A 16,560-nucleotide genomic window follows, 5' to 3' on the forward strand; every position below is an offset into this window, starting at 1 on the left:
ATAACTATATTCATCAAATTTGATAAATAAACATGGTATTCAGAAGTGAATTTGTTCTCTTTATTATCAAGGAATACTCTTGTACGATACAATCTGTAAATCAACACAGACAATAACAATAAAGCCTAATGTCTAAATATTTATGACAAGATGACTGGAACACAAGATTACAAAATGCTAAATTTGCTAACTTTTTAAAATACATGTTAGCACGTTTTCAGCGGTTTCTGGTAACTATGACCCTTAAACTCACAGCTGAGATGCAACACGACTCCTCTTGTAAAACGATTTTTCACTGTACTACCACAAAAACCTTTGTATAGTTCCTCATGCTTGACCTTTCAGCGCATCTGTATTCGAATAAAGCGACTCTTCCTCATTCTGCTTCTGGTCTTCAGTGTGGTCATGTTCATTCTGAAGGGCTTCCCATTCCTTCCAATCCCTCCTGATCTCTGCGTATTCTGTGTCCATTGACTTGCTCTCTCCCTCCTCAGGTGATTTGTTCTTTATAAGCGAGTAATCGATTGCGGCATAATCGACGTCTCCTGCTGCTGCCACGCCTCCTTCACCGTCTTCTGCTCCACCTGCTTTACCGTCCTCTCTTCCACCTGCTTCAGTCTCTTCTGCTCCACCTGCTTCACCGTCCTCTCTTCCACCTGCTTCTGTCTCTTCTGCTCCACCTGCTTCACCGTCCTCTCTTCCACCTGCTTCAGTCTCTTCTGCTCCGCCTGCTTCACCGTCTTCTTCACCTGCTTCAGTCTCTTCTGCTCCACCTGTCGACTTCACCGGTGTGTTTGACATCCCTGCATCAGATTGGTTATGAAGAGGCGTCTGTTCATTAGTTACAGTCAGATCGATGTCCGTCTGCACCATCTAGAACAGAGAGAACATCACATATTTCACAAACCAGAGTGAAAACAATGGTATATGTCCTCCGTAGACATTCATTACGTCCTAATGCCCTGCTTGTTTTTAGAAATACATTCACATGGGAATAAAACAAGTCCAAGTACTGTTGTTATTTTATTCCTTCCTTTAAACCTGCCTTTAAATCAACTGCAAAGTCTGCGGGTGCCGTCTGCACTTTTTTGGCTCTGTGGAGAAAATAGAAACAAAGCATTTGTCACACGTCTGAAATACTGAATAAAGATTGTTTGTTGATTCATTTTTGCTGCTCTTTTTAAGCTTGTTGGTAAATGTTACCTTTTGCAGGACACACAACAACACAGAGTCAAAGAGAAGATGACTGCTGAGGTTGCCATCCCCATCAAAAACACGTGTGTTGTTGTTTTTGCCATAAAGTCTAATACAGCGTTGAAAACTTCAAGAACAAAGACCCCATCAATAACATATATATTCACAAAACATTTCATTCAAAATAGTACTCATTTAGTACATGTTCCAAGGTTTTGTTATTAGTTAAAAACTTTAGTACTAGTGACTTTGTTAGGTGCTCATACCATTATTCAGATGATTTGTCCCATTTTCCGTTTTTTCCGTTTCATTACCTAAGACATGACAAATGTTTGATTTTAAATTGGTTTTAGATTGTCCCAGGTTTTTGACAAATCAATATTTCTGCAAATATAACCTTCACAGATATAGAATTCTGAGAGTCAGTACATCTGAAAAATTACACCGGCTCATTTAATTGGTTTTAGGTTAACCAACATACCAAAAATCCTTTTAGTTTTAGTCCTCAGTAGAAGACGGTAGATAGAGGTCTCTACTCACTTTCAATAAATTACAGTTATGTTTTTGTTTTGTGATGGTTAAACACAGTATATACTGCATAACATAAAATGCAAATATAAATGTATATTTGATTCATGATTTTCTAGTAGTTTGCATGAACATAGACTTGGGTAACTCACCCATGACTTTAATAGTCTTATTGGCGCTGATGTTTGTTATATTTCCATAGCTCACATCACATCCAACAGTAGCGTTGTGTAGTTCAGAGGTTGGTGTTAAGGTCAAAGTTGAGTTGTAGAATCCTTCAGAGGTGGTCGATGTGGTGACATTGTTAACATCAGTGATCTCTCCATCTCTTTTCTCGATCCACCATGTGATGTGTGGAGGAGTTTCAGGGCACGGAGACGGTGCTGAGCAGCTCAGGTTGGCCTGTTCACCTTCTCTGAGAGGAGGAACCTCCATTACAGGTTTATCTGCGAATAGAAATACACAGAGAGGTAAACCGTCAATCAAACTGTTGTGTATAAGAGCTGGAGATCTAAATCTAGTCTAAACATTTATGTCATTTACAGAATCAGCTCTTTTAAATTAATCTTGTGTCAGGTGACTGTCAGCAGTGTTTTAACTTATTTACATAGGAAACCATGAGCTCTATGCAATGTACTTTGCAACAGTTCCTCGGCTAACACTTTAAAATCTTAAATAAAAGAATTAGTTTATAACTCTGACATGAGAGAGAACTGAAAGAGAAGAATCAAGAAAGAGAAGGTGGAACATGAGCAGCGTTACCTTGAATGATGAGTTTTACTTTACGGCTTTTGTTTTGATGTCCCGCTTTGAATTTATATTCTCCCTCATCATCTGCTTTTATATCTGACAAAATAAAGCTGCAGTTCTGTTTGCTCAGATCAGGTTCAAGCATCTTAAGCCGTTCACTTTTAATATCTTGTTCATTGTTTTTAATTTTTTTTACATTTTCAAATGTGAACGTGTCATTTGAACATTGGACTTGTTTGTTACATTTTTTCCACATAATTGTATCTGTAGAGTTTGCTGTATCTGGATAAGTGACGGTGCATGAAAAAAGAGCACATAATCCTGGCACTGCAGTTATTTCTACTCGAGTGAAGTTGAGGGTCCAGCTGGTTTTCTCTAAATATAAAGCACAAAATCAACGTATTACCAAATTATGGTAAATAAATAAAGTCAACTTAAACCCTTGAAACAAAAAACAACAGTCCAATTTAAAAGCCATACCTTTACATAAAATATTTACTATCGTCATCAAGAGAATTGTACAACTTGAGATGATCTGCATTGTAAATGTGTGTTCCACAGATCTGCACAGAAAGGCACATTACTCGAGTATTTTGAAACAAACAATTTATTCAAATACAGTCAATAAAAACAGACTCTTTTAACCTTTTCTCCAGGGAACTCCTTCACGTTGCTCTGAGAAGTGCAGAAGTGCAGATATAGAGAGTTTAGAGTTCCTCTGTGGTGTCACTTCCTTGTTAAGCTACAAATGATGCACAAATATGGAAGGGCCGTTGTTGCATACAAAACTGAGAAATAGAGAAGCACAGCAGTGATAAAAAGTTTGGGTCGCTGCATAATCTCAGAAAGCTGGAGAAATGCTAGTTGATGCAGATATCACGTTTAGGTGATACAGGGGATTGACGTCTAAATAAATGTGTGAATGGACTTTGATAGCATTCAATGTCTGCCCTCATGAAGCCACTTTAACACCCTCAAAGTGCTTCAATAGCAGGAAGTTACTTTAAAAAAATGTATTATTATTATTATGTAAATCGCTTTATTTAGATGCATAAATGTAAATGTCAAGAAGGAAGCAGGTGGTACAAAAAGCATGCAGAAGACAAACAGGCCATAGAATTGCACATTCTTGGGCGTCATCTCGTTTATGACTTAATTCAAGAACACACTTGACAATCAATCAAAAGTTGTGATGTGGAATCAGCCAAATAGAGATCCATCCCTTCCCGCACATCTCAGCTGCAGTGGACATCATTCGTTGTATGTATGTCATGATCTCAACGCGGTTTGATCCTTTGCACAGACTGCTGCATCACCACAGTTTCTCAAACGACTGAAGACAAAACACACAACTAATGCCAGGCTGGGCATAAAAAATATACATATACAAAAACTGAGAAAAATCCTTCTATTGGGGCACCTCTGGTGCATTTAACCAAATATGACTGGCAAACTCATTTATCATCAGAAGACCTTCAAGCTCATCTCACATCAGATCACTACGTTAAATATATCTTTAATACTTGAAGTAAAGTTGAAAATACATGTCAAATATGAGGTCATTTCAAACAATAGCCACAGGGTGGCGTTATTTGCACGTGTAGACGGAGAATGCAATATTCTATAGTCACAATGTCAATATTCACTGTAGTATTCACCACTCAAAATGTATTTTTTTTTTCAACTATGCGATCTGCTAGTTTTTAATTATATGTGCTATCTTAAGCTTTACAAAAAGGGAAATTATATATAATTTGACATGTGACCTTTATTTTTTAATGTGTAGAATAAATATAGCCTATATAAAGGAACAGTAAGATTCTAAGATCAACGATGTAAAAAAGACACGCACAATAAGTAAAATCCTATTGTGTATGAAAGAAATATATGAGGCAGGCGATGTTAAAATACAACAGAAGCCTATGCATTTCATGCAAAGAATCTCCTGTTTGTTTGCCAGGAGGTATAAAACAGATTTAACAGTCAAATGTACTGGTTTGCAGTCGGGATTCAAGTGAATGAAGAGCAGTGTTTTGGCTGGGAATAAAACTGTCTCAGTCTCATGTAGTCTATTGCATTTTACTCTCAAATCAGACCGAAGCAAACGCAACATCCTGAAATACTGTAAGATCAGATCCGCTCAAACATCTCACACTTTTAGCCTACTTGTTTGATAGATCCTATGACATATATAGGCTTTGCGTGTATTTGTCTGCCATGTAATGAATCGGACCCTACACATACTGAAGCAATGCTCGTCCTCAAGCACAGACACCAAACACAAGAGCTGAAGGCAGACACACTTTACCCAAGTGCACAAAACGCGTATTTGCGTTATGAATCACGTTTTGCACATTTTATAGTTTCAGAAAGCAAAGACACACACACTTTGCATAGCAAGAATTTAGGAATTTGGAAGTTAGTTCCACTGCACGTGGCTCCAAAAATCCCACAATGCACTTCGAGCGAGTAGTAAAGCGGAGTCTACTCCACAAAATGAAGAAATAGCCCAAATGATGCTCGCTGAATTAAACTAAACGTTAAATAAATGATTAATAAAGAAATGCTCAAACGTAAAAACGAATCGCTGTTTGTCTTTGTTAAAAATTACAGTCTTCTAAAGGAAACAATCGTCACTTAAGTTTCGCGTTCGTATCAGTGCACACACTTGCTCTTCTGTCAAAAATATCGATACCGCACATACTATTAAGGCATAAAACGAGAAGGCAATTTTGCCGACATCTCATTTTGATATCTCGCGTTGTTCCGTGTGATTTGGACAATTACAAGTTTACGCCTCTTGCAATCTGCAGACAGACAATATTGCGTTCATGGGTGCGTTCATGCTAAGTCGGAACTATCACATTTTCGTGATTTTTACTCGTAATGTCTAATCGGGCGGTGCAGGGATGGGTGACGTCAAAACCCAACATCGGCCTTATAATGTATAGATGATCTTTGTTCTATAATGCTACTTTGAAACAGCGGCTTTGTCCCGTAGGTCTCATTTGAAGCCTGCTACGTCATCGAGGCTCGTCTCTCCGTCTCATAAAAGACAAACAGCTGGGACACTCCGTATGTACCCTTCCAATGCGACCTACTTTCACGAGAATTCGGTGGACACATGGGGTGTATCCTTCGTTGCTAGAGATAACCCACAAAAAGGCCATCAGCTGTACGTTCTACATGCTTACATCTTAACAGTTTACAATTTGTGTGAGGTTTTTTAATCTAGCAAGCATATGTAATTAGGTTCACAAGCGTATAGTGATTTTAAAATGTTTTAAAAGTAGTATGGCAAAAAAATGTGCCTATATAGTTGTTGAACTATTTAGTTTAGGGCAGAACCTCTTACCTCTTAAAATCATGTAGAAATCATTTTAATGTATTTGACAGGTGTGCGAGTGCAACGTGTTACTTCCTGTTTCCTTTTCTGCCAGTATGTCTCCGTATACCGAATCCTTCAGAGGATGAGACTCCCGGAAGACGATGTTTTAAACTCCTTATGTAGCCGAATCTGTGCTGGTTTGTATCGGCCGCCTCCAGTGTTGCCTCCAGCTAATGCCGTAACGTTGCAAAGGGGTCTATAGTAAAAACCCCTAAACAAATACAACTATTTGACAACATTACAAAATGCATGCACACAGAAAGTAACTCTTTGTCGTCCAGTTTTATTGTGTTTACAAAGTTTTAAAGCTTCGGCAAAACCAAGACTAATTTAGGGGAGGGAAGTGAATGTTCTCTTTTCATGTAGGGTACTCTCACTGACAGCACAAAAGACACATAAAATGAAAAAAAAAACGCTTCATAAGCAACCACAAACATGAAACTAATGTAGGTTGGGTTTTGTAATCATGATCAGATTTTAAGAAACATTTTTTTTAAGTGTGCATTTAAGTATAAAGTCAGCATTTCAAGCTATTAATATCATGAACATATATGTTAACATAGTGATACTGTACACAATATTTCAGAAAACCTTTTCGATCTGGCGAGACTTTAGCATAACACGACATCATGTATGATACATACTATAGCCATGAAGTCTAATAATTTGCTTGATGTGGGCAAACAAGTCTTCACAGATTGTTCCTCTTGATGTTCTCATACATTTTCTTATGTAAGGAAAGTAAATCTGTCCGACTCATTAGTGTGTATTTGGCTTAAATTAGGGATAGTTCACCCAAAAACTTCTGTCATCATTTTTGTTTACTTGACCTTACTTTGAGTGAAACGAAAGGAAAGAAAAAAACAAGATGAAGGGTGACCAATTTCATTTTCTGCAATTACATATAATATCTACATATACTGTATAGTACCACATTTCCTTTAAGTTTTGAATTATTATATCCGCATTACTGTTGCAATATGCCCTTCTCCACAATCTAAAAAAGTATATTTTTTATTCATTTATGTTTTACAATTAACATACATTCTCCCGAAAGATTTCTTTTGAATGCTTAGAGCACATGGAAAATGTTTCTTTTAAAGTGTGTCTGTCCTGTATTTTCTCTTTAAATACATGCTTTTGTTACCTCTAGCTTAAGTGTTTATACTGTACATTTAAGTGTTAATGTTATGACTACTATACTGTACATGTTTTCATTAACAGTACATGTGAAACCTTGAATAAAAATATATCATATTTATGTCCCAGAACATTTACAGAATCACACACTTTCTTTTTTTGGGAGCTGTTGACGTTGGGTTGAGGTAAATGCGAACAGCTTCCGTGAACACTTCAGTCACGCCGTCCTGGTTGAGCGCTGAGCACTCAATGTACTCGCTGGCTTGAATCTGTCGGGCCAGCGCTTCGCCCTGTTGCTGGGTGATAGGTGACTGGTTGTTCTCCTTCAGCTTCTTCAGAACCTCTTGGTCATCTCTCAGATCCCTTTTAGTTCCCACCAGGAGAATGGGCACGTTAGGGCAGTGTTCGGACACCTCGGGGTACCACTTTAGCTTGACGTTCTCAAAGGATGCTGGGCTGGTGATGCAGAAGCAAATGACGAAGACGTTGGTCTGCGGGTAGGAGAGAGTCCGCAGACGGTCGTATTCCTCCTGACCCGCCGTGTCCCACAGGTTGAGACTGATGAGTTTTGTGTCTACTGTAAGCTGTGCGCTGTAGTTGTCAAAGACGGTTGGGACGTATTCTTTAGGAAAAGCATTGGTGGTGAAGGAAATCAGGAGGCAGGTTTTGCCAACGGCACCGTCTCCAACTACGACGCACTTGATGTTCTGCATTATCTTCTCTCGGTCAGACCCAAATCCCTGAAAAATACAAAAGAAATTGTGCATTTGGTGTACACATAATGTCCAACAATCTGAACAGACAGACAGTTTTTTTGTTCAAATCCCAAATCATGTCATGTTCCAGTAAACTAGAGTCAAAGCCAGTTGAAAGCATGCTGTCATGTAAATGTAATGCAAATTTCGCATATAAGGGACAAACAAAGAGACCTATTTATTTGTCTGCTTTATAACTTTCAAACCCCATTTTATACCAAACTAACGCCATTTTAATAGTTCGTTGGTTTTAAATATCAATGCCAATAATGATATGTGATCTCAAAAGAAACAGCCAGGCTAATATAGTTGTGCAAGTATCATTGATGTCACATTATCACGTGTGTTCATCAGCTAAAAATGACTGCACTTCCACCCACAAAACATTACAGTATTGTCGATGACTTTTATTTATATCTTTCTGAGAAGTCGAGGAGCTGAGCTGGCGGAAATACCGTAGACCACGCATTGCACAGACAGAGGTGCGTTTTTACCTTAGAAACAACACCGTGTGCAGTATATACTGTATAATCTGAGGCAATGTCAGTGTATCCTGAGAGAACATGTACTGTTCAGGAGATAATCAAAAGCACTTTCAAAGCTCAGGGCACGTTAATTGCGATATTTGTCCTAATTCGCTTTAGATTCCAATGAGACTATTGTTGACATACGGTAGTATAGAGATATACCATTTTGAAAAGAGAGAAAATATTCAGTTTGAATTCATACTGAAATGTATGTATGTATGTATGGACAGATCTGATCACTGATCAACTTTAGAGGACACTTGTGAGGTTACCAAGATCTGTGTCTCAAGACAACTGTGAAGACCTAATCGACGTCTATTTACATTTGCATTGGTAATCTTATTTCTGTCAAAGTTTAGATATGAAAGATCTCGAGGTATAGTGGTTGAAGAACAGCGCATGTGTGCTCCCCTCAGCCTGCAGAATCAAATATATCAGTGAAACTCTGTTTTTGTAGTTGATAATTCATTTGACGTGCAGCGCGATAAGATGTTTTTATGAGCATTAGTTTGAAAATGAACCAAAGTGTATTCTTCGCAATGACTTGAATGTTAAAAAAGGAGTTTGCTTTTAGAAGGGAAGTAAGAATGCATGTCATCAGTGTACTGCTTACTGTCCAGGGGACTCTTATCACATGTACCTATTGTAGACATTTCACCTGATCAATCATTAGCTCATATTATGAATCATTTAAAATGTGCTTCTTTAATATTTAATATGGTTTTGCTTGTATTCTTTAATATGTAAAGCTGATATTGATTTGCATGTATCTTGGTCTACAAAGTACTATGTAACTTGTAACCTAGCAATGTGTGAATTGCATAAAAGGTTTTCTTGTGTTTTAATAATAGATTATAACTCTATTAAGAATAAAGTACGAACATGACATATTTTTGTAATCTGCGGTAAAGGTAAGTGATTCCGACAAAAACCCTTGCAGTATACAAAACCAGACAGACCTCTATTTTACTAACAAATAACAACAACGATCAAAACGGATATAATCGCCTCTTATGACATCACCACGCTTTATCGATTTTGTCATTTTCAAGCTATGCACCAGTGAGATAAAATCTGGCCTCATAACAATGACAACTCACAGGTCAGTGATGTAGGGATAGACCATCAGGTGCCATGTAAAAGCATGCATGAAATGTAAAAAAAATATATATATAACTTACCATTCATGGATGCAAAAGTCAGTCCAGAAAATGTTTCAGTAGTGAACTAACCTTGAATACAGTCGAACAGGGCACTGCAGAAGGAAGTGAATGCAGACTCATACACTGAGAGGAAGTTAATGACACAAAAAGGCAAAGAGCTTGTAAGGAAGTTCACATGCTATAAGAGCCATAAGCTGAGTATCAGAAATGAAGCCTATTAATACAACAACACACTGTTATAGTCACAGGCATCATCGTGTTAGTGTCAACATGTAGATGGTTGATTTTAACCTCTTATTCTTTTCTGTCTTCTTATTAAAAAAATAAAAAATACATAAATAAATAAATTGTACTAACCTCACTATTCTTAGCTTTGTATACTGTGCTAGGCTTTAATGGACTAGTTTTGATGCACTCATGCATTATGGTGTAATAATTGCTTCCAATGTTCCTTCATCTGTAAGTCGCTTTGGATAAAAGCGTCTGCTAAATGACTAAATGTAAATGACTAAATGTAAATGTAAATGTCAAACAGTGGAACCTTAACTTTTTGACTTGATCAGATTTGTACAGATAACACAACTTAATAAACATTTCTATATGTGCGACAGCTATTAAAACACAAATGTATTAAAGACTCAAGAAGACTCACATTCATCCAGCCATGCACAATAATTATATCAAATATAGCAATTTATTGATACAAGCATCACACTTTTTGTGATAATTATAGCACAATTTGTCCTAATAAACATCATTTATCTGTTCCAGGCACAGTCCAGTAAAAATGTGTGTTTCAGAGCACACTCAAGAGGGCACTGTTGCCTATACTGTAACACAAGAAGTGTATGCATTTGCTGTGCATTTGAGCTAAAGCGTTGAAGCTGTCACGCAAAATAAAACATAGTATCAATGGCAGACCGCTAGGCGGCAGTGTAGTCATTAGACAGAGACGCACTATTGGAACCATGGACATGTCAACGGACAATTTTCTGCAGTCTCCTCACAAAAGGGAAACACATTCAACCCGATGTAAGTATCCCACCAAAACAGCAAATGTGTCTTATTTTTACCAATCACAGGACTAAATCCTCTTTCCTTCCATGCACCCAAATGATCAAATTATATTGACAGGTGATGAAACAGAGAGCGATGCAAATGGTATCGTTTATATGGGGGGAAACGTAGAAGAAGAAAACGGACGTTTGCAAATTCAACGAACTGTTAAATTGAGCGTTTAATCTTTTCCACAAATTCTCATAAATCATGCTGAGATAGAAAATCACGTTTGATAAAAGCAACAGAGGAACAAAAAACGACCCTTGCTAAAAATAACCTTCGGTTTCTCCATATCACCCTTCGGTGTTTTGTAAGCGTTATTAGGCAAGTTCGATCACGTGCTGCGCAGACCGATCGGAGTATGACGTCGTAGTACCGCGAGAGATTACATTATGCTTTCACATAACCCTTTTGACTTCTTTCCTTGAGGGTAAAAAATGCAACAGCAAACATAAGTACGTAAGATTAGAAAGAGGGTGACATTTTAAACGTTTTCTGCATATATATCCCGAGTAAAGCATAGCGAGTATATGTGACTACATATGTAAACTCGAATCTTCCACACGTTTTGACGGTTGCGTCCTATTCTTGAGTTATAAACAGTATGAAATGATCAAATTGATCTGTGATTTACGTTCAGACGTATATTCAAGCGTCTCCATGTTCTGCTCCAAAAAAAGATGCCTTCACGTAGTCTCGCGGTACTTTGATTTCCTCGACCGACACGTCTGCGCAACGCCGCGTGAAGTTGAGCCTACTTGCTTGTGTGCGCCGGCGAGCGTCTGCGCATGCGTCGCGCCGCAGCCCGCCAGCCCCGGTGTGCATCGACGAGGAAGCTCAGCTCACACGGCGGCCTGTCGCTGCGTCCATCGCCGAATCTCCCGTCGTCCACCTGCCGTTTTCTTTCACACAGAAGAGTCGCCGGAGCTCGACCGTGTGTTTTCGGGAGTGTTTTAAATGCAAGCCTCCATATGGAGTCTCGTGGGAGGAGAGAGCAGCCGCTGAAGACGACCCTTCGAGTTTAATCTCAACCAGTGAGACGAGAATCAGAGGTATGTCGATTATATTATCGGTAAACACCGTGTTCTTGCTGTTTGTACCCTTTGCGTAGACGTGTCGTGGTGTTTAGGAAAGGGAAAGGTGAGTGCCAGTGGCCTCGTGTCGCTACAAAGCCAGGTACGCATTGAAATATTTCAGATATTAGGGTTGGTTGGATAAGCTAACGTTACGTGGTTTATTAACTCATTTTATGGTTGTCTTTTTGTGGTGTGTGTTCATATGCATATACGAGGACTTAAAAGATCTGCGTTTAATCCAAATGCATTATTATGTTAATGCGTTTATTGCTAACTTTATGAATTAATACCGTGCGAAATCTTTATGCATATGCAAATATCGATATCGTGCATAAACATACGGTCAGTATAAGTATGATCCACTTTAATCTACTTTGTTTTTAACTTTTGATATGAGTACGTTTAACAATACAAAATGACATATTTGGGTACACGGGCATGTACATTTATTTATAATATAGGATATGTCACTTGTTTTTAAAATGATAATTTTCTTTAAATGCATGTTTGTAAGGATCCGAGCTGTCGGGAACCAAAAAATGTGCACCAGAAATGGTGTTTATTGTTCTTTTTATTTATTTTCGAGGGTTATTTATAACAAGTGTTAAAGTTTCCTCCGACCAGATGCCGCGTCATTCATTTTAACCTGACCCTAGGGGTTAAGTGCTGTGGATACGTTTCAATTCAAAGAGAACTTTCGACAGCAGTAGAAACATACTCGATTCAAATATATATCAAAATATATAAAGTTATATTTTCTTTGTTGTCAAAAGAGAGAACTTTTGAAGCATGTACACAATAACTGATCCTCAGTTCCTATGTTTGGAAAGAACTTCATTGCGTCACAACTGACTTTACCGGCGGTGGTTTACGCCATCGTGAATTTGCTTAGTGGCTATGACAAAATCTCTTTCTGTCTCGTATCCAAAACCAGCTCTTCCAGTATGGAGCTCAGCAGACTGGTGACTTTCTGGATTGTGTGTCTATGCTGCTTGTGGAAATGTCGGGCGGACAAATTCAATTCGGTAACCACAGAACCGCCTCTACTGGACAACGGTGTGTCGGGTGAGTATGACCTGGAAATGTGATTTTATATCAAACATGTTGCTGTGTCATCATAAAGCAAAGGTGACGGTCGGTTTCAGCGAGCAATGTGTGCTCTATACGCTTTGTACTTTGGATCAGCGGCTGTAGTCTTATTTAGAAGATGTGTGGGGGTCTAAATGTGTCCCGGCTGAGAATAGGCAGGGAATGCATTCTCTGTTAAGCACTGTCCTGAGATGTGCTGTGTTGTGACAGTCGGTCAAATAAATGTGCCTAGAGCATCATAGTGCGCACAGTTTGTTTTTAATACGTTTTAAATCTTAAAAAGTTTGTTTCGTAGTTTATTCGAGTTGACTGTCGGGTTATTGGGATGGATTGTGTGTGTCTTTGCCTGGATTCCACCTCTTACAAAATGTTAGCTAAATTATTTAGTGTGTGTAGTAGAGTCAGTCAAGATTGCAAAACAATATCTTAAACATTTTTTTTGTGCGTATGCCATGAGTCCCACGGTCAGGAAAACTGGAAATGTCAGGACATTTAAAAATTGGAATTTTTGAGATGACAAATAAGATGGACATCATATAGCGAGAATATTAAACTATTGGTGGTAGAGCCTACCGTGCAAATCCTTTAAGTCTCTCTAAATATTAATTCATAAAAAAACATTGTTAGTTTTTTTCTTTGTTAAATGTAGTGTTTGCCTGTACTTTGTAAAGCAAATTGAGCTTAAATTGCTTTTTAGAATCAGTATAGTGTTGACATTGAAAATTAGCTAGAAATTGTTAGCATTTTCTTTAAAATGATTTTTTAAATACAGCATTTGGCGATCTTCATTCAAAATAACGTGTTTTATTTTTGTTATGTACGTTGATTAGGACAGCCTACGTTATTTGCGCATTCAGTGCGGCTCGCACATTTTTCTATGCATCCCGCACTGTGGTCAGCGTAAGAAAATATTGTAAAGTGTGTTACGTTCTTCCCAAAAAATTTGGTTTTTAGTTATCGTAGGTTGTGCAGATCCGGTCACGGAGACTGCTGAATGCAACTTTTTGAAGTGGTGAATCATTGTGGTCGTTGCTATGTTGTATTTTGATACAGCATCGCAATGTTTGCAGTGCACGTTTTCATCTTTTAATGTGAAATGATCCCAGACGTGTTTGCACATGACACGCACACATGCGCATGACCTAGATCCATAAAATAGTTTATTCATGTGAATGTGGATGACTTTAATGTTGGACTGGTTATGCTTGAGTGTTACGAATGAAATTTAACTTAGACACAAACGTTGTTCTTTTCGAATCAATGTGCATCTGGTGCCCTCGCTTTTTCGTGTTATATTAGTAAATCAAACCGTCAAATTTTGTTCACGGCATAATGACTTTAGGAGAATTGCCTCCTAGTCCGTAGTGAGTTTCAAAGTTTAATTTGGAACAAAGCCCGGTCATAAAGTGATACCGTAACATCTGGCCGCTTTTGAACATGCCGCATGGGCCCGGCCCACCCTTGTTCAAAATTAACCTTTAAAGAGTTGCATTTTTTCGAGTCCAGGTCTCATTAAAACTACTAGCCTTGAATTCAGACAGTTTATTTTAATTAGTAGTAATAATGCATTATCATAAATAAATAAGCCGGTATGCGTATATTAAATATACTATTGGTAGGCAGAGATGTTTAGTTCACAGAACTTTCTTGAAAAAAATGAGTCAACTGTTCAGGCAACCCATTTTGTAAATGTTGTTTTGCATGTGCCTAGTAAAATGTTTTTTTTTTTCTTTATAGAGCAATTGACCATGCATTAGTCAGTGTGGTTTGTAGTGTTATGAACACTATGCAAGTGTGTATGCTGTGTGGTTGGGCTTAAAAACACATTACTAATACACACATCGTGGGTGCCGGTTAACCCGCAAGTGATCTGAACTGAGATTTGAAAAAAATAGTTGATTACATTGGATGGGTGTGGGTTATATCATGTAAATGCACACATATTGTATGGTGTGGTTTGTTATAACCTTCAGGCCAGGTTTGGCTTACTTTTTTAATTCAAATTATTGTGTTTTATCATATCATGTATTGAAGTTCAAAAACGCTTATTGCTAATAAAATACACAGTGACACTCAGGATATTGTTTGCATTTGTTCTTTTGAAACTTCAGTAATTTAAAGGAACAATAAAAAGATTTTAGCGGCATCTAGTGGTGAGGTTGCAAATTGCATCCAATGGTTCACTCCACCCCTCCCTTTCGAAGCACTACGGCGGCTCTCCCAGGGACAATGATGTCGTTGGGTTTTGCTTCTTTGCCGAAAGAGATAATGTATTTAGGTCTAGAACTAACGATTATTTTTATTGTCGACTAATCTAACAATAATTTTTTTATTTATCTAATAAAGATTTGTTTTACCTTTCCAATAAATAATAAGTTCTAGTATTTTCTTACATTACAAAGCATATCATACTTTTTACTCAACTACATTTCTAGTAAATGTTATTGTTTTAACATTTTAATTCTTGATTACATTAAAATTCCTTTTTTCTATTAATTAAGTCGTTTTAATTAAAGTAAGTCGATGTACAGTTTTTGATGTACTGTACTAAAGGCCAAAAAACATCTAAAAATGTAATTGAGTAAAAGTAGGAATATTACTATCTATCTCTTTTTATCGAACAAAACTATCAACATTTAAAAGAATCTAATACCGAGTCGCATTAAGTGCGCATCCCGGACTCACAATGATGCGCTTAAAGCAACTTCTCCTTCTGAAGTCGCAGGGATCATTAAGTTAATAACAGTTAGAAGAACACGAGGAGAAGAGATATGTGGCATTTTTAACACAGTGCGTTGCATCCATCCAACAGTTTACAGTTAAATCATAGGTTTAAAAATACTTATTGCGTATGAAGATGCACAACATTCAGTTTATTGGTTTATTCCTCACATAAAGCTATCGAATGACATAAAATGAACATGAAACACTGTTTAAGTTTGTCTCATGATTGTGTAGTCCATCTTGAAGCTTAAGAGTAACTTAAGCAGGGTCACAAACTGCAAAGGTTCACAAACACTAACTTACAGCTGTACCATAGGTTGCTGGGGGAGTGTATCAACTACAGAAATACTACGTCAAACTGGCATTTAGCATGAGAAGCCAGCACGTTTAACAGTGTAAAGAAGTCAGAATGCATGACATAACATGATACTCGATCTTATGTCCCTTGACCTTTACAAAGATGTTAAATGGCTGTTATATGGCTGTTTTAAACAGATTTAGAGTTTATTAAGGATCATAAATGTATCTGAGATGATGGGTTTTTCCTGACTTTCCCAGCACTTAGTCTAATGCTCATGTGGGAAATGTGGAGACTTTGGTCTCCAATAAGTTCAGTGACAAGCCAAAGGTTTTATGAGATTTCCTCTGTCATTTTCTGGAAAAGTTACTTTGGCTTTCAGGAATTGCTGTCAGTTTGGTTGGAACGGAGTCATTAGATTTATTAGTCTGCAATTGTCAATGGGATTCAACATGTGACTATAAAAAGAATTGTTAACCTCAAATTGATCCAACTTTGAGGACCATGTATCGTCTGCATTTGTGATGAATCACCAAGAAAGAGGAATATCCATCCCTAAATGAAGCTTGATTTTTACAGCCGAAGCAAATGCTATCATCTTGGCTTTGGAGTAGGGATTCACCGATGCCACTTTTTCCTTTGCCGATCCAATTCCGATACCTGAATTCTGAGTATCGCCCGATTCCGATCCTGAACCGATACTAGCACTGTTTTTCTTGATCAACGTAGAATTTCATATATTTATATTTTTTTATTGCCAGAGGTGGATAGCAATTAATATAAAAGTCTTCAATGCAGAATGGAACAGACTCATTCATGCACATCCTGGACACAGAATGACGCACTTTATGCATGCTCTTCTATGTCAA

At 37.7% G+C, this 16,560-nt stretch overlaps 3 protein-coding genes across 9 annotated transcripts in view; 1 reads left to right on the plus strand and 2 right to left on the minus strand.

Annotated features, from left to right (window-relative positions):
* Window positions 1–46: 46 nt before the first annotated feature.
* On the minus strand, window positions 47–3,169 carry LOC306908292 (uncharacterized protein). Its single transcript, XM_079481027.1, has 8 exons — window positions 3,118–3,169; window positions 2,953–3,035; window positions 2,485–2,847; window positions 1,875–2,168; window positions 1,461–1,508; window positions 1,204–1,321; window positions 1,046–1,094; window positions 47–873 (listed from the first exon to the last, which is right to left on the minus strand). The coding sequence occupies exons 2-8, from the start codon at window positions 3,011–3,013 to the stop codon at window positions 328–330; spliced, it is 1,479 nt and encodes a 492-aa protein (XP_079337153.1). The 5' UTR covers window positions 3,014–3,035; window positions 3,118–3,169; the 3' UTR covers window positions 47–327.
* A 2,955-nt stretch (window positions 3,170–6,124) lies between these two features.
* On the minus strand, window positions 6,125–9,577 carry rhoga (ras homolog family member Ga). 2 transcript variants are annotated; one of them, XM_079481870.1, is made up of 2 exons: window positions 9,464–9,577; window positions 6,125–7,740 (listed from the first exon to the last, which is right to left on the minus strand). In XM_079481870.1, the coding sequence occupies exons 1-2, from the start codon at window positions 9,464–9,466 to the stop codon at window positions 7,135–7,137; spliced, it is 609 nt and encodes a 202-aa protein (XP_079337996.1). In that variant the 5' UTR covers window positions 9,467–9,577; the 3' UTR covers window positions 6,125–7,134. The 2 variants fall into 2 exon arrangements, with proteins under 2 accessions (XP_079337996.1, XP_079337997.1); XM_079481871.1 differs by having other exon boundaries at window positions 9,515–9,557.
* A 793-nt stretch (window positions 9,578–10,370) lies between these two features.
* stim1a (stromal interaction molecule 1a) overlaps window positions 10,371–16,560 on the plus strand; it is a 34,553-nt gene continuing 28,363 nt past the window's right edge. For 3 of the 6 annotated variants that reach the window (XM_079482173.1, XM_079482175.1, XM_079482171.1), the window contains exons 1-3: window positions 10,371–10,477; window positions 11,418–11,556; window positions 12,515–12,645. In XM_079482173.1, coding sequence (XP_079338299.1) covers window positions 12,525–12,645 — 121 coding nt within the window. In that variant the 5' untranslated portion in view covers window positions 10,371–10,477; window positions 11,418–11,556; window positions 12,515–12,524. Of the gene's footprint in view, window positions 10,478–11,254; window positions 11,557–12,514; window positions 12,646–16,560 lie in introns of those variants that run through there. The other 3 variants (XR_013788043.1, XM_079482174.1, XM_079482172.1) reach the window with 1 other exon arrangement.

The sequence above is a fragment of the Barbatula barbatula genome (assembly GCF_947034865.1).
Source record: "Barbatula barbatula genome assembly, chromosome: 19".
Classification (NCBI taxonomy): Eukaryota; Metazoa; Chordata; class Actinopteri; order Cypriniformes; family Nemacheilidae; genus Barbatula; species Barbatula barbatula.

Bases quoted from the DNA above. Each gene is read 5' to 3' on its own strand.
- LOC306908292 (XM_079481027.1), bottom strand. From the start codon at position 3,013: ATGCAGATCATCTCAAGTTGTACAATTCTCTTGATGACGATAGTAAAT. The intron at 1,509-1,874 runs GTGAGTTACCCA...GTCATGTCTTAG, and splicing joins TAAGACTATTAAAGTCATGG to GTAATGAAACGGAAAAAACG. The intron at 1,095-1,203 runs GTAACATTTACC...TTTTCTCCACAG, and splicing joins TGTTGTGTGTCCTGCAAAAG to AGCCAAAAAAGTGCAGACGG.